This window comes from Cervus elaphus, chromosome 16 (genome assembly GCF_910594005.1).
Source record: "Cervus elaphus chromosome 16, mCerEla1.1, whole genome shotgun sequence".
NCBI lineage: Eukaryota > Metazoa > Chordata > Mammalia > Artiodactyla > Cervidae > Cervus > Cervus elaphus.
Genome location: NC_057830.1, coordinates 40,796,441 through 40,813,987, shown reverse-complemented (window position 1 = coordinate 40,813,987; position 17,547 = coordinate 40,796,441). Strand labels below are relative to the sequence as shown.

The following is a 17,547-nucleotide window of genomic DNA, read 5'->3' as shown; positions in this document are numbered from 1 at the left end:
GTGCCCCTTAGAGCGCGGCTGGCGCGGCGGTGGCTTGGCTGTGTGGAGCCGGGCCAGACCGACCCCGGGCGTCGTTGAGCGAGCTCGACAGCCGCCGGAGGGAGGAACGGGCGGGTTCCTCAGCTGCGGTCCCCGGGGCGCCTCTAGGTCCAGAAACGGAAAGAACGTGGCGGTTTCGTCGCATTTCCGCTCGCGGTTTCGCGCGCGGGGGGAGCGCGGGCGAGGCTTCCCCGGACTGGGGGCAGAGGTCAGAGAAGGGGCTGGGCGGGCCGGGGGCTGAGGGAAGGGCCCGGGCTTGAGGAAGCGGGCCGGGATTGAGGGACGGGGGCCCAGGGCTGGGGGAAAGGGACCGGGGGTGCTGAGGGGAAGGGGCCGGGCCTGAGGGAAGGGCCCCAGGGACTGAGGGAAGTGGAGGAGCCGGGGGCTGAGAGAAGAGTAGGGGACCGCGAGCTGGGGGTAGGGGAAGGAGCCGGGGGCTGAGGGAAGGGAAGGAGCCCGGGGCTGAGAGAAGGGGACCGGGGGACTGAGGGAAGGGGACCGGGGGACTGAGGGACGGGGACCGCGGGACTGAGGGACGTGGATGGGCCGGGGACGAGGGGAAGCGGCCAGGCCTGAGGGAAGTCCTAGGGAGGGGAATGAGGTCGGAGAAGGGGAGCGGGCTGCGGGAAGGGGAAGGGGCAGAGCTTGAGGGGTCAGGTCGCGCGGTCCTGAGGGGGGCTGGGGAGGAGGGTCCGTGGTGTGAGGGGAGGATGCCCGGGATCTGGGAGGAAGGGGCCAGAGAGTTGAGGGGGGCGTCTAGCATAGGAGAGGGGCCCTCCAGGAGGGGTGCAGGACCTTGGGGTCGGGAGGAAGGGGTGGGGGAGAGGCCGGGCCCCAAGTGTTCGGGAAGGGGGCCAAGGGCCCAGAGGGTCCCGGGAAGAGCGGGGAGCCCCGGGGAGGCGTCCAGGACTGGAGGGTTAGGGGGAGGGGGCGGAGAGCCTACAGGGTCTAGGGAAAGAGAGGAGCCCTACCGGAAGAAGAGGGTCCCGGACTCGGGAGGTCAAGGGGCGGAGGGCCGAGGGGGAGGGGCCGGGGTCTCGCGAAGGCCGGGCAGGCGGCTCCCTCCCAGCTCCCGGGCCCGCACCGACGTGGAGATGTTGCAGCCAGGTCAGTCAGTGGAAAGGCAGCGATCGTCGCGGCGGCAGAGTGGAGCGGCTTTGGATTGGGAACAATCCCTCAGGGTGCGGGCTGGAGTCACCTGGAAGGGAGTCAGTCTCGTGGGAGCTTAGTGCCCCTGCAGAGGGTCTGGGGCGAGGGGGACAGGGCTTCCTCACCCTGGAATCTGTCCGCCTCTCGCCCCGGGGAGCGGGTGTGAGGAACGCACTTCCTGTTGGGCAGAGCTCCGAGGTGTCCCGGTTGAGCGCGCCCCGCTGGGCTCTGTGGCGACCTGGCCCCCGAGCTCGGTAGTGGCTAAACCCGCCAGGGCCGACCTCGTGATTTGCCCCGCCGCCCCGCTGGCTGGCGCTGGGCAGAGCCTGACTGCGGTTGAGGCAACAAGCTGATGCCTGAGGCTGGCCCGCGCCTCTCGTGTTGGAAAGTGTTCCCAGACGGGAGAGAGGAAGGGTGTGCAGGATTGTCCTTGATGCTCTGCTCTATACCCCCCTCAGTAACTGGTAGTGTGTCCCCCACGACCTTTTCTTTGATGCATTTGAGTGACAGATCTGTAAAAAACTTCACTTGCATGGGGTCATTGGTGAGTCAGGCCTTTGGTCCGTGCAGTGCAGCAGGCACTGGGTAAGCGCCTGGTTGAGAGAGAAAGTTGGGAGCCCTGGGGTCTGCCCTGTGTTGCAGTGGGCTGGGTCCTGGGGCCCTTGTCCATCAGAGGTCTTGTCTTTGACTGTGCAGGAGGCAGGGGTGTGGGGGGAGTCCTCTGGGTAATGGTGGTGTGGAGAGAGGGCCTGCGAGACCTGTTTCCTCTGCTACACTGGAGAGGGTGGGCAAGTGGACTGCTGGCTAACTCAGCGTTAGTGGTTTCATCACCTCAGAAACTTTATCATGTTCCCTCACACCCCAACACTAGGCAACACTATCTACTTTTTCTCGCTGTAGACTTACCAGATCTGGCCACTCATAGAAATGGGCCTGTATAATGTATGGTCTTCCGTGTCCGGCTTCTTCACTTAGCGTAAGATTTTTAAAGAGTTGTCCATGTTGTAGTAGGTGTCAGTACTTCACTCCTTTTATCTTCAGATATTAGTAACATTCCATTGAATGGATAGACCACCTGCTGCATGTCTATCACTTCACAAGGATAGTGGGTTATCTTCACTTTGGACTGTTAGGAGTGATGCTCTGTGAACAAGTTTTCTATATACCTAGGAATGGAGTTGCTGGGATATGTGGCACCTCTGTGTTTTAACCTTTGGAAGAACTGCCAGATTCTTTGATTTTCCATTTCCACCACCAGCATAAGAGCCTTCTGATTTCTGCACACCCTCACCAAACTTGTTTTCTGTTTTTTGGAATGTAGCTACCCTAGAACGGGTGGAGTGGTATCTCAAAAGTCGGCTTTGATTTGCATTCCCTTGATGGTTAATGATACTGTCTTTTCACAAGCTTATCATCCATTTATATGTCTTTGGAGAAATGTCTGTTCAGATCCTTTCCCCATTTAAAAATGTGGTTAACTGTCCCTTTTATTATTGACTTGTAAGAATTCTTTATATATTCTGGATAGATGATTTGAAAATAGTGTCTCTCATTCCATAAATAGTGTTCACTTTGATGGGTGTCTTTTGAAGCAAAAAATTGAAAATTTTGTCCAATTTGTTTTTTTCTGTTTTCACTTGTGCTTTTGGTGTCACGTCTAAGGTCTGTTGTTGAATTCAAGGTGATGAAAATCTATGCTTATGTTTTTTTTTCTAAGAATTTAATAGTTTTAGTTCAGACACTTAGCTTTTTGATCCATTTTTTCCAGTTAATTTTTGTGTGTGGTGTGAGGTAGGGTTTTAGAGGCATTATCTTCGGATTAAAAAAAAAAAAAAACAAAATAAAACAGGCTTTTAATTTTTTAAAGAGTTGTTTTCATGATTTTTTTAATTAAAAATATTGAGAGGGAATAGATTATTATAGATTTGGGCCTATCACTAGCTACCCTTGCAAGATTTTCATAGATGCTGGATGATAACTGCAGTACCCAGAATGTACTAAGCAACCTACACAAGTTAAGATTTCTAAAGGCAGAGTTGAGGAAGGCCAGCAGAGCATCTTCTGTCTGGTTGCTAATGCACGCCAGGCCACACGTCAGCACATACGGTGTATGCCTGTGACGAGTCTGGTCCTGGGGAACAAGGGGATTCTAGGCATCTGTAATGTCTAGCAGTGCGGTGTCTAGTCAGGGCTATCCTGTCGTCTTAGGGAAGAGGTGCTGAGCTGGTGGCTCGGAAAATTGGAGTGTTGGTCTTATGAAGTAACCGTACCTGTTCATTAGAGACGCAGCTTGCTTCTCCTTTGCTCCCCGAGTCACCATTCTTCCCGTTCCGATAGCAGTCACTGCTCTGAGTTCTAGCCCAGTCATGTCACCATCCCTTTGGGGAGTGCTTCTCATATATACATCTATATGAAAGTGTGAGAATGCTAGTCACTCAGTCATGTGCGACTCTGTGACCCCATGGACTATAGCCTGCCAGGCTCCTCTATCCATGGAAATTTGCCTGCAAAAATATTGGAGTGGGTTGCCATTCATTTTTCTGGGAACTCTTCCCCATCTAGGGATTGAACCTGGGTCTCCTGCATTTCAGGCAGCTTCTTTACTGTCTGAGCCACCGGGGAAGCCATATATATATATGTATATGTATATGTATATATATATATATATATATACACATACATACACACATATACACACACACCCAGAGTAATAGAACTGTATCGCAGAATAAATTAGGATGAACCAGAAATGGAAAGCTCTCAGGATTTTAGCAAACAAATATGTACACTAGCCATTGAAGCAATGATTTCTGTTTGCATTAAGAAGAAACTTCATACAGTTGTAAATCTTATGGAACTTCTTTATTTCCTGTAGTTTCTCACTGTGGCTGAAAGTTAGCTGAAGTCTTTGGTTAGGGAAATGCAAATTTCTTTATAAAACCTTGTTATGTTGGGGAGGATTTCAGAGGTATTCTAAAAGGATCTCAACCCACAAAGATTTGCCCAGGGTGCCTGTCAGCACATATCCTTCTGAACTTTTTAATCTTAATTGTTTTACAGACAGAAGCTCTCCCCAGTGGCTGGGAATTCCTCATTGGATTACTGAATTTTCAACAGACTTTTGTGAGTGTCTCACATCTGCACCTGGCGAAGAAAGGTTTGTGCACCGTGAGCGTGCTCATATGCTCCACTGGGCAGGCAGGGAAACCCCTTGGATAAGGAACGTGACGGGTGTTTTCACACTGGGTTTGCAGAGATAGGGACGATAACTTTCTGGGAGGAAATTTTCTTGTTTGAAAGATAAAGTCAATTTTGGTGTTGCCTGTGGTCTAGAAAGCAGAGGGGATTCCACAGGACTCTGGAGTGGAGGACTTGGGCCACCTCCCCCTGGGCAGCCACCTGGCCCCTTCTTCCTGTTCCATGGGGGGTGGGGAGCCTGTGGCCATGACGCTGGGGCGAACTGGCCAGTGCTCACCTGCCCACGAGTGAGGCTGGCTTCCGGAGAGACGGGTGGAGATTGGGCCCGGCGACTTCTGTGCCGCCATCAAAGAGAAGCCACAGGCCAGGACGCGGCTTTCACCTTCGCCTTGGGTGGGGAGTGCATCTCCTGGAGACCCTGTCCTTCTGCATGACCGACCGTCCCCTCACTGGCTGAGGAGACCACTAGGCAACCGGAGTCCTGTGGGTGGGCAGCCCCTTCTCAGGCCAGTGTGGTACCACGGGCAGTCTTGACTTGGGGAGGCAGAGGCTTAGGGCAGAGCCTTTGGCTTTCGGGGAACTGTGTCTCCATCTGTGAACAGGCACGCTGGTTATGCCTGCCGGTGCTGAGCCGGTCTGTCGGTTCCCAAAGGTTGTGTCCAAAGCAGTTTGTGTCTGGGCGCTTCCTGCCTTGCTTCACCTAGTCAGAGGGGAGCAAGGGTCCCGGTGGGACAGTGTCCAGGGGACTGCATTGATCCTGCCCACCTGGTGGCACATGCTTCCCTGCCCAAGTGACGTGGCAGGAGTCCAGTCTGGGAATCAGAGCTGTTCCCCTCGATCCATCCCTGCCACCACCTTGGACTTGTGAACTAGCAGTGCTGGGGGCGCAGGTGGACCTGCCTGGTGGAGTCTCAGGCCTGGGAAGGGCTCCCGTCCTGTTTGGATCCACACAGAGCACAGAGCATGTGGCCCCACCAAGTGAGACTGGCGGTGTCCTCAGCTCAGACACCAGGGTGTGGGCTTCTGGTTGCGTGCAAACAAGCCTTCAGTTTCTTCCTGGCCTGTGTGCAGTTTTAGGAGTACTTCTGGGGAGAATGAAACCATTCTTCTCGTCACTTTCTTTTGAAGTTCTGAAAGGCTAGATTTTGCCTTTGCAGTTATGCAAAGAGCAGCGTGGTCCGGCTGCGAGGCTGTGTCATTGTTCTCTGAGCTGATAAATTCCAGAGTTTCAGGGGTCTGCTGAGGAGGCTGGGCGGCCTGCCTCAGGGCTCCCCGGCACAGAAGTTGGCATTCTCTGTGTTCTGCGTTTCCCCAAGTAGATGGCAAAGCAGCCCTTGAATGATTTATTGACTTGTCAGAGTCTAAGTTAAGAAAATCATTGTAGGGTTTCCAGTAATTATTTTTAAGTCAAAATGGTGCTGTAAAACAAAATTGTGATAAAATACAGCAGACTTTATCATTGGTGACAGCGCATTCCCAGTGTTGGACAACACTGTTGTCAAGAGACTTAGTCGGAGAGGTTCCCATTGAGTGAAGTAGCACACGGGACTTATTTTATTTTCCAGAAAATGTTCTCATTTGAGTTGTACCTAGGAGTATTTCTTCTGTGTTTTTGCCATGTGACTGCTCTCATGTTAGGTTTATTTTGATGCTTCTGGTGTCACTCATGCATGGGGATTATGAGTGACCTTTTTTTATTTTAATATTTGTGGCATGTAGGAATCTAGTGCCCTGACCAGGGATTGAATCTGGGCCCGCAGCATTGGGAGCAAGGAGTCTTAGCTGCTGGACCCCCAGGGATGTCCCATGAGTGGACCTCTTGAGCACATAGCTCCCTGCCCTCCCTGTGCTGTCCAGGGTTTTGGGGTCCCGGGCAGAGCATCTGTGTGGGTCTCTGGGCAGGGCTCTCCTGGCATCTGTGACCCTCAGCGCTGCTCTTCCAGATGTGGAAAGCCTCGGCAGGCCACACTGTGTCCATCAACCGGGACGACGGGGGAGCCGACAACTGGGAGTACCGACCCTGATTTCGTGGTAGGAGCCGCCAGTCTGCCCACCTTTCCCGTCTCCTCAAGTGGATCCTCCCAGGTTTTTGGGTGGATGGGTGGGTGGGGGGCTGTTTTACAATCCAGGGTGTGGGGTGTACTCCTTCTTTCTTTTCCTTTTCAGAATGACGTAAGTGAAAAAGAGCAGAGATGGGGGGCCAAGGCCGTGCCAGGATCTGGGCACCAGGAGCACATCACGTAAGAGACTTTCTCGATCTTTGTGTGACAGTGACATTCTAAAATGTGAAGGGGTGAGGTGGGGCACGCTCCCCGCTGGGTAGCGCGAGTGCCCTGCTTCTGTGGGCTGGCCCTGCTTCTGCGTTGTCTGGTCCCTTGTTTACACAGTAGATAAAAATGAGGTCTGACATGTATATACGTAAGTGTTTGTGTACGTGCATGTGTAAAGATGTGCTCAGTGACTTTAAATCCTCATTGCCCGTGACTGCTGTACTTCTTACTCTCTAGTCTGCTTTTCAACCTTGTAGTTTTCATCCAGGAACACAGTCACTTAAGCTGTTCTCTCTGCGGAAGGGAGATTTCTAAAGCATGGGCTGTCTTTGAAGACCTGAGATCAAAAACACCCCCTCCTTAATGTGTATTATTTTGTTATAATGTGATTATTCTGTTGTTGTCAGTTGAATCCCATGAGCTGAATCCTGAACTTCATGTTCTCATGAAGGTCGAGATAGGAGACTGCACGAAGCAAGGATTGTCCCTGACTTGGCCCGTCTTAACTCGCCACCTCCAGGGTAGCTTGTTTTCTTGTTGGGAAGTGTAGATAGCCTTCTTCCCCAGCTCATCAGGGGCTTGGGAGGTGGCCAGTCCTGGTTGGTGTTCTAAGCCGTACATCTGGGATTGCCATCCGGATGTGGAGTGAGGTGGCCCTCAGCTGCCCTGGGTGACAGCTGCCTGGCCTGCCCGGTTCTGGCTGCATCTTGTGATCTGTCCCGCTCTTCCTAGTGCTTAAAGTGAAAATGACTTTTACATCTTAAGTTCTGTAAGCCTCTCACTTCACCTTTGAATGGAAAGCCAGGGTGCTTCATGTTGAGAGAAACCGTCTGAATATTCCACATCTCTTGGTTCCTGGCCTAGGGTCGTCCGGGTGCAATCCTGTTGGCTTTGTCTCCCATTTGCGTCTGGTGATGTTTACGGAGCTGGCTCTCCCACTTCATGTCTGGTGAACCCCGAGGAGCTGTCCTCCATGTGGTGGAATGCTGTCCACATCGTAGCCCCAGGTTCTGTAGGGGCTTGGAGATGCCTCATTGTGTGTGTTCAGACTTGCTTTTTTCCCCATTAACCTGCTTCTGACTCTGAAAACTGCTGGAGTTGGGGGCAGCTGGAGGTGCAGTAAAGTGAACACAAGGGAGGCTGGGCTGGGGAGCCACCGGGGAACGACACCTCACAGATTGCAGAGATAACGTCCTTGTCTGTCCTCCCAGAAAGCACAGACGCATGTCTTGGCTGGCTGTCTGACCGATTTGTTCGTCTTCCATCTCTTCCCTCCCAAGTATCCACAAGCTGTGGGAGAATGTGTTTCAAGAACACCAGACCCTCAGGGAGAAAGAGCTGGAAATGGGACCCAAAGCCTCGCGCAGCTACAGAGGGAAATTTGGCGTGGAGCAGGACAGGATGGACAAGGTAAGGGCCGACCCATGTGGTGTCAGTCCTGGCGTGCTTGACCTCGCCAGGGTCAGCAGGGTCATCTCTCAGCCCTCCCCTTCCATTGAAAAGTTGGGAATCCACTTGTTGAGGACGAGATTTGCCAGACGGAAGTCTCTCTCAATTGACCTTAGCCGAGAAGGGCTGTGGTTTCTGGAAGCTCTTCAGATTCTGAGTTGCTGGGGAGGGAGGTGTTTTGGGAAGCCTGCAGCTGGAGATCAGGTCCTACCAGAGGCCAGCTCTGTGACCAGGACAGAGGCCCACAGGCAGCCAGACTGCTGGAATGGGCGTCACGTGTAGTTCAGGCTGAAGCCTTAGTGGTTCCCATCTGCAGCCCAGAGCTGAGTTTCAGCACCTTGTTTCACGTCGAGGCTGGAAAGTCAGCCACCTAGCGTGCTGCTGTCCTTCGCACACTTGTTGACCTTCAGAGAGGACCCTGTCCTCCGGCGTCAAACCATGGCCCACCAGGGTGAGGACATGCAGGTCTCAGTAGGTGGGACTGAAGCTGTTAACAGTGCAGCATCCTTTGCTGGTACTCAGAGAGGGGGCTGGATCAGCTGGGGGCTGTGTCCGCCCTGCAGAGGGGACAATAGACTGGGGCAGGTGTGCTGCATCTGCAGTGAAGCGGGTGCGCGTTTCCCAGGCTGGGTAACTTGAGATGTCTGCCTTTACTCTGTGCTGAGGTGTAAGCTGGGGTCAGATTCCTCTGTAATTCCACCCCATCTGCCTTGTGTCTGGATCGCCCTCAGCCCAGAATGGCAGGGCTTGTCACACTGGTGAGCCAGCACCTGCTTGAGAGAGGGGCGCCTCTCATGACCGGAGCGTCATCCCTGCTTCCCGCAGTGCTCTGCCTGGTGCTGACTATCTCATAAATAGAGTCTCGTCAGTGTGAGAACAAGGCCAATCTGGGGGAGAAAGCTGTTATCATAAGAAAGTTGGGCGAATCGCTAAGCTTTCACTCTGGCCATATTTTTGGAACAGTTCTCCCTGACTTCTTGGTGATGAAGAGTCACGCTGGCGGATCCTTTGGGCATGCTGCTGCCTCCATGTTACCTTGCTGATGTTTTCTGGGTGAGACCCCTGAAGCTGCAGATGGGTAGTCTCTGCCACAGGTGTTTGGAGGCCACGGTGCTCCTGATCGGCTATTGGCTGTGGTCATCGAATCCAGCCTGGGAGGGAGAGAAAGTAACAGCTCCAGACTGGAAAGTAAATCCTGCTTTGCTCCCCGGCTGTGGAAGAACGCGCGCCCTGAGCTGCCTGCAGAGTTATCAGAGGTGGTGGTGACCCTGTGGGGGTTGGACCCTAAACGCTGCTGCTGAAGTTCCGGATAAACAAGCAGGAGAGGAGTTGGTAGTGCGCTGGCAGGCCCCTCACTGTATTGAAGGAGGGGGCCAAGGTGGGGGTGATTCCCTGGGGAGGAGCTAGGCTGGACGAGCCGCCTCCTCTCCCAGCATTGGGTCATGCGTCAGTCATCTGTCCTGCATCCTCAGTGTCCATAAAGAGGACCGTGACCACTCTCCATTCTGCCGAGGGCGCCTGCTGCCTTACTCTGAGGGTCATGCCTGGGCGACTGGAGCAGTACGGGGCTGCTCAGTGTTCAGGATGTAAATATTTTTAGCTTCCCGGCCACCACAGGGTCTCTGGTGGCTCCTGAAGTACCTGTATTGTCTTGACACGAAGTTAGATATAGATTTTCTGTAAATGAACAATGTTCAGAAACACCTGTATGTTCTTTGTATGTTATTTACAAAGAACCTCAGTGCTGGATGTGGGCCATGGGCCATGGCTTGCTGACCACACAGCGGGAGCTCGGGGTGGACTGCTCGGTGTGCATGTGGCCTTGAGAGGTCACCAGACCTGCTTCCCTGACGGGGGTGGCGGGACGGTGGCAGGCCCCACTGCACACCTGGGCGGGCTGGGTGTGTGGCAGGTGTTGACACTGAACGTGCGGTGTGCCTGAAGCATGCCATCTGTATTGCAGTTTGTGCCCTGATTTCTGGGCCACGTGCTTTGACAGTGTCCCACCTGAAAAGGGTGATCACTGCCAGCAGTCTTCTTGGAAGTGGGCTTAGGAGTCGCTGGCAGGCTGCTGGCTCTGTGGTTCTGGTTGGGGCTGGCTTCCTGGTTCTTCACACCCAGGCACCTCAGAAGGCCCCCTGTGGCTGGGGTTCTTGGGAGACTTCTTGGGAGCCTGGTGTGGAGAGGGTTCAAACACCTGACTGGGGGGCCCTGGTGTTGTGATGCCCCATGGAGTTACCTCCCTCTGGGCCGGCTTCCACGTTGAGTGATTTTGTTTGCGTCACCCATGCCGCCCAGAAGTGCAGGCTGCCTCAGGGTCGGGGGGCGGGTCCAGTGTGGCCATGCTGGTGGGTGTCTGATGCTTCACTTTTGCCCCTGTTTCAGTCAGCTGTTGGCCATGAGTATCAGTCAAAGCTCTCCAAGTGCTGCTTGCAGGTTGACTCCATCTGGGGGTTTGGAGGCAAGTTTGGTGTCCAGTTGGCCAGAGTGGACCAGGTGAGTGAAGCGTTGTGAGTAGACAAGAATCGGGGTAGTGGTTTCCCCTTGGGGGTCAGGAAGGGAGCTCCTGGGTGCTGGCCACATGCAAGTGCTTCATTACCAAAAATGTGTCATGTGTGCCTGTCTCTGGCACATATGTGAAGCTCCCATGAGATGGTTTTAAAACATCAGGAGAGGACAGTGCTGGAATCCACCCCTGCTTCAAACTACCTCGGCTTTCTCACTGACCATGTAATCCCACCATGGAATTATCCATGACATGGCTTCTGTCTACACGGGGTATCCTGTGTTGAGCTTGCCGCCAACCCTACACAAGGGTGAGAGATGAACAACAGGGCGGTTAGGACAGATGTCAGGCAGCTACTGAGGTCTTCTCCTGCAGAGGTCTGTAGAAGAGCCTTGGTCAGAGACCTGCTTCTCAGGTACAACACCAGTCTCAGAAACCCAAACTCACTCTTTATCAAGCAAAGGGTTGGCATACGTTTTAAGTAGGGTATCCAGTAAATGAAGAGGTGTGTGCTAGTGGGATCTTAGAGTGGAGAAAACTGTGCCAGAACCTTGAGTCCATGAAAGAGAACAAGTTGACATGGATGAACTCACCACTCAGAGCCACCATAAGAAGTATATTAGTTAGCTTGCGCTGTGGAACAAACAACCTCAGCACCTAGTGGCTTAAAATAATGTGTATTTATTATCTCAGGTTCTTTCAGTGGGGTCAGAAATTCAGAAATGGCTTAGCTGTGCAATTCTGGCTTGGGAGTCCCTTGTGAGGTTATCGTCAAGATGTCATGTAGGGCTTCAGGTATCTGAAGGTTGTTCTGGGACTGGAAGATCAGCCTGCAAGATAGCACACTCACAGGGCTGTTGGCGGAGCCTCAGCTCCTCACCACATGGACCTCTCCTCAGGCTGCTTGAATGTCCTCACAGCATGGCAGCTGGCTTCACCCAGGGCAGGAAGTGCGAGAGAGAGTGAGGAAGAGTCTGAAATGCCTCTGATGGCCCACTTTTCAGTAGTTACATGCTGTCATTTCTGCCTTATTCTATTCACTAGAAGCGAGTCCCTAAGCTTGGTCCATACTTAAGGAGTGGGAGATTGGGTTCCCTTCTGAGCAGAGGAATACCCCAGAACTTGAGGACATAACTTAAAACCACCACAACAAAACTCCAGGGACAGCAGTATTCTGGGAGCTTCTTTCGGCTTAGACTTTATGACCAACTACGGGATGGTACCAACTGTTGCTAGCCCTCTCCCCCCTCCCCAGTCAGAAAGTGGCCTCAGCTTTCTACAGTGTCTACAGGGCCTAAGACTTCCGGGTGTCTGCCACCGTGTCCTCACTCTGGAGATCACACTCATTCTCTTCTAAGCATCTCACACCTGGAACCCGGCATCCTGGGCAACGCAGGGACCATACCCCATCCTCTCCCACAAGTCAACTCCAGCACCAGTTTTTAAATATTTACTTGGCCACGCTGAGTCTTAGCTGCATCGTGCTGGATCTTTTAGTCACAGCAAGTGGGAGCTTTAGTCGTGGCACGTGGGATCTAATTCCCCAAGGAGGGATCAAACCCAGGCCCTCTGCATTGGGAGCATGGGGTCTAAGCCACTGGAGCATCAGGGAAATCCCAGTAGCATCATTTGTTGAAGCAATAAGACAAAATGAGGCTTTGATTTTATAAAGTCTCAGCCAATTCTGATAAAGAGTGCCTGGTCACATTTGCTGAGTTTTTGGCAACTCGGCCGCATGTCAAAAAATTGGGCCCAATCACACGTACAGGCTCATTCTATGATTTCCAGGACACAACAGTAAACATCAGTTCATGTTCAACAGGCCAAAAGAGAACAGCCTTTCTGTGGTTATCTACTGTTGCACAGTGAACCGCCCAGAACTTAGTGGCTGCAAACAGCCACCCATTATCTCTCATCAGGCTGTGGGTCGGGGGCTGACTGGGGCTAGATGTGTGATCGATCTCCAGTGGAGACAGTCCTGCATCCACAGTCAGCTGGTGGGTCAGCTGAGCTTGGCTGCTCAAGGGTAGCCATGGTTCATGATGGACAAGCTGGCTGCTGGCAGGGATGATGATGGGAGTCCTGTCCTCCAGCAGGCTGGCCTGGGATTGTTCACAGGGAAGTGGCCAGAGAGCAGTGCTCTCAAGGCCCTGTGAGGCTTGTCACTTTGCCTCTTTCTGTTGGCCAAGCCAAGTCACAAGGCCAGCCCAGAAGCTGCAGAAATACGCTGTGTCTCTTGACGGGAAATGTTGCAAAGTAGCGTGGCAAAGGGGGCAGCTACAGGCCAGGGCAGGAGAATCATGGCCTCCTACATTCCACTCCACGTGTGGTCTTCTTGACTTGATGCTGAAGAAGAGACTGGATAGAACTCAACATCTTCCCACTGTTGTTATTGTTGTTCCATTGCTAAGTCGTTCTTACTCTTTGCAACCCCATGAACTGCAGCACCCCAGGCTTCCCTGTTCTTCACTATCTCCTAGAGTTTGCTCAAACTCATGTCCATTGAGTCTGTGATGCTAGCTGACCATCTCATCCTCTGTTGCCCACTTCATTTGGATAGAACTGAACATCTTCCCACTAAAAAACTCTTTAAAAACCAAAAAGGACAGCTTTGAAACAGAGTTGGAAACATCTATTTCAAGCCAAGGGCCAAAATCACACTGAATAGTGATGTGTCACAAGTGGTCTCAAAGTCAGGGACAAGTCAAGGATGCTGTGATCACCTCTGTTAATTATCAATGCTCTGAAAGTTCTAGAATGTGCTATTGAACAAGAAAATTCAATAATAATTGTGATAGCTGAAAGAGGGAAATAAATTAGCCAGTGATTGAAGATGATATAATGGCCTACCTGAAAAACACAAAAGTATCAGCTGAAACATGGTAATAATAGAACAGAACAGCTCTGTCAGGGAGTCAGATGCTAACAACTCTCCAGAGTTATTTTTGGCAAAAGAATCAGTGTAATTCCTGGAAATTGCAGTGGAGAAAGGATGCAATCAGAAAGAGCAAGGTTGGGGGGGGGAATAGAAATACCCTATGATTAAACTTAAGAGGAATAAGATACCAATCTGCACAAAAATGTAAAGTTCTGAGGAACGAAGGATGGAAGGAAGGGATCGGGGGAGGGAGGAAGGAAGTTTGTAAAGATGGATGGATGGATGGATAAATGAACAGATGGATGATGGATGGGTAAATGAACAGATGGATGGATGGATTAATGAGTGGATGGGTGGATGGATGGATGGGTGGTTAGATAGGTGGATGGATGGATGGGTGGTTGGATAGATGCATGGACAGATGGGTGGTTGGATAGATGGATAGATTGATAGACAGATGGATGATGGATGGATGGGTGGATGAATGGATTAGTGAGTAGATAATAGTAGATGGATGGACAGATGACTGGCTGACTGGATGGATGGGTGGATGGATGGATGAATGAATTAGTGAGTGGATGGATGGATGGATTACTGAGTAGATGGATGGATGAACAGATGCCTGGCTGGCTGGCTGGATGGGTGGATGAACAGAGGATGGAATGAATAAAGCACGTGTTTACACTCCAATTCTAGAAACATATTCTAGGAAATTAAGTAGGAGCTGGGCGATGATTGTTTTCTCCAGAACAGTGACAAGTGTTTGGAAACGGCCTCAGTGCTATCAGTGAGTGGTGAGGTGCAATCTGTGGATACCCCACAAGGAACAGCCCTCCCCCTCCTTCCTGCCACCTTCAGCAGCCGCCGCCCCAGGACTGACTCGTCTGTGTGTGTGTTTCCAGTTTACCCGCACTAATGCTACAGGTGATTATACAGTGTCCAGAATACGACAAAGACGACATTTTGAACTCGATGCGATCTTTAATCTGTTTAAAGTTGTTGTATGGCCCCTAAGGTATTTTATTACAGACTTTTTAATTAGTGAAAAATTCATGAATACCATAGAGAAAATGTTTTAAAATTTAATGTTTCTTCTATTTATGTAAACTTATGAATTCATTTATATACTTTTTCTTGTATAGCCAGGCTATAAATATCCTTTCAGATCAATTCATGTTCTGATATCTGATTTTAGTCTTTCAAATGAATGTACTGTAATGCTTGTCTGTATAAATCCTATGAACAAATATAGGGCTTTTGTAAATGATGCATTTATTGTAATTATTCTTGTTTAATTTTTAAATGATAAACCATGAGAGAAGGGGTTTTCCTGCAATTGTAAAATCATCATGACACGGTATGCATTATCCTTCCAGAATGTAACTGAGCTCTCCAACACTCACCCTGAAATGAGCGAACTTAATTTCAACCAATTGTTCTATTTTAACGACTGACCTAAACTGTACTTTTTCTAGCAAGAAATGCTTTTTCTCTGCAGAGTGAAGCGATTTAAAAGTACTGGGTGTTGAATGTGAGCTTCTAGTGAAGCTTGGGCTGAAAGCATGGCTAGAAGACGACTATGACAATCTCTCCCATGACCTGGTCTCTGAGGACCCGGGTCCCTCTCTCCACTGAGACTCTTCGGGGACCAGTCGCAATGCGCTGCACCCGCTGCAGAGCCGGTGCGCTGGACGGTGAAGGAGCCACGTCCGGACAGACAGACAGCGTAGAGCAGCTCTGACAAAGGCTTTAGTTTTCTTATGTAAAGCATCTTTTTATATCTGTAAACATGTTTAAAGAATGGACCTAGGCGTACATTTGTAGATTTTGATGACATAGCCATTTTGGATTGTATAAGCAGCAAATGTAACTTTTACTTTTCCAGGAGCACATTACAAAAGCCAGCAAGAGATGCGTTCAGATCACAGTGCGTTATTTATTATGCAGTGATGTCTCAGTAGACAGAGACGGCATGTCTCTTTACATGTGGGCTCCACCTTTAATTTACTTGTACAATTCATTGTTACCATTCTGTTTTTCTACTAATCTTTGGTGAACTTCCTGAATATGTGACAAAGTACGTACAGTCTACTTTTGAACTATTTTTATCACAGTATTATTTATTGCTTTCTTTCAATAAAGTACTGAAGGAAAATTTCCCACTGCCAATAGAGTGTGCCGAGGGTAAGCTGTACTCTGAGAACAGACCAGAGCTGGTAATGGGAGCCCGTGTCATCGGACATTGTTAAGAGAAACGGATGGATACAATGGAAAGGCTAGAAGGCCGAAGCATAGATGTCCCCAAAGGACGACCGACCTGGTATTCATACTCTTGGCTCTGGAGGCAAGAGGCTCCATCACTTCAGCACCTGCGGGGACAGGGCCCCTCTGCTGCGGAGGCGTGGGCAGCGGGCCGAAGATGGGAACAAAGTGTGGGTGTCAAGGCTCACCGTGGATCCCAGGGCGGGGTGGCCGAGGGCAACCCTGATGCGGACCCGAATGATGCACTAGGGAGTGTGCGTGTGCACGCCTGTGTGTGGGAGCTTTTTATGTTATTTTAGTCAACAGTCTTTATTATTCATATATCCATAGAAACAAGAATGTAGCAAGGGGAGGTGGGAGGGAGATTCAAGAGGGAGGAGACATACGTTCATCTATGGCTAATTCATATTGATGTATGGCAGAAATCAGATACTGCACAGCAATTATGCTTCAGAAAAAAAGAACACAGCAAGTTGGTCAGGAAATTATGAAAAAAAGCTTTCTCACAGAGATTTATAATCACAACTCTGTGTATCTGGGAGCAGGCTGCCCACCATCATCAGGACTTCCCCCCAGCATCAGACCTTCCCCCAGCATCAGTCCCTAGTCTAGCATCAGACCTTTCCAGAGCATCAGACCCTCCCCCAGCATGAGACCCTAGTCCAGCATCAGGCCCTCCTCAAGCATCAGACCTTCCCCCAGCATCAGGCCCTAGTCTAGCATCAGACCTTTCCAGAGCATCAGACCCTCCCCAAGCATCAGGCCCTAGTCCAGCATCAGACCCTACCCAGCATCAGACCTTCCCCCAGCATCAGACCCTACCCAGCATCAGACCCTCCCTCAGCGTCAGGCCCTAGTCCAGCATCAGACCTTCCCCCAGCAACAGACCCTCCCCCAGCATCAGACCCTAGTCTAGCATCAGACCCTCCCTCAGCGTCAGGCCCTAGTCCAGCATCAGGCCCTCCCCAAGCATCAGGCCCTCCTCCAGCGTCAGACCCTCCCCCAGCATCAGGCCCTAGTCCAGCATCAGACTTTCCCCCAGCATCAGACCCTCCCCCAGCATCACACCCTGTCTCAGCATCAGGCCTTGTCCAGCATGAGACCCTACCCAGCATCAGACCTTCCCCCAGCATCACACCCTCCTCCAGAGTCAGACCCTCCCCCAGCATCAGGCCCTAGTCCAACATCAGGCCCTAGTCCAGCATCAGACATTCCCCCCAGCATCAGACCCTAGTCCAGCGTCAGACCCTCGTCCAGCATCAGACATTCCCCCCAGCATCAGACCCTAGTCCAGCATCAGACCTTCCCCCAGCATCAGACCCTCCCCCAGAATCAGACCCTCCCCCAGCATCAGGCACTCCTCCAGCATCAGACCCTCGCCCAGCATCAGGCCCTAGTCCAGCATCAGAGGTTGCCCCCCAGCATCAGTCGTTTCCCCCCAGCATGAGGCCCTAGTACAGCATCAGGCCCTCGGCCAGCATCAGACATTCCCCCCCAGCATCAGGCCCTAGTCCAGCATCAGACATTCCCCCCAGCATCAGGCCCTAGCCCAGTATCAGGCCCTCCTCCAGCATCAGACCGTCACCCAGCATCAGGCCCTCCCCCAGCATCAGGTCCTAGTCCAGCATCAGACCCTCCCTAGCATCAGGCCCTCCCCCCAGCATTAGGCCCTCCTCCAGCATCAGGCCCTAGTCCAGAATCAGACCTTCCCCAGCATTAGACCCTCCCACAGGATCAGACCCTAGCCCAGCATCAGACACTTGCCCAACAACAGGACCTTCCCCAGCATCAGACCC

The 17,547-nt window shown here is 51.6% G+C and overlaps 1 protein-coding gene across 2 annotated transcripts; it reads left to right on the top strand.

The window, feature by feature from the left end:
* The first annotated feature begins 523 nt into the window (after positions 1-523).
* On the top strand, positions 524-6,603 carry LOC122672947 (translation initiation factor IF-2-like). Of its 2 annotated transcripts, XM_043870458.1 has the most exons (4): positions 524-1,146; positions 4,249-4,311; positions 6,330-6,417; positions 6,553-6,603. In XM_043870458.1, coding segments are annotated over exons 1-4 (663 nt in total). In that variant the 5' UTR covers positions 524-635; the 3' UTR covers positions 6,554-6,603. The 2 variants fall into 2 exon arrangements, with proteins under 2 accessions (XP_043726393.1, XP_043726394.1); XM_043870459.1 differs by lacking the exons at positions 6,330-6,417; positions 6,553-6,603 and adding an exon at positions 6,289-6,317.
* The last annotated feature ends 10,944 nt before the right edge of the window (positions 6,604-17,547 follow it).

Bases quoted from the DNA above. Each gene is read 5' to 3' on its own strand.
- LOC122672947 (XM_043870458.1), top strand. From the start codon at position 636: ATGAGGTCGGAGAAGGGGAGCGGGCTGCGGGAAGGGGAAGGGGCAGAG. The intron at 1,147-4,248 runs GTCAGTCAGTGG...ATTGTTTTACAG, and splicing joins CGTGGAGATGTTGCAGCCAG to ACAGAAGCTCTCCCCAGTGG. The intron at 4,312-6,329 runs GTGAGTGTCTCA...CTGCTCTTCCAG, and splicing joins TGAATTTTCAACAGACTTTT to ATGTGGAAAGCCTCGGCAGG.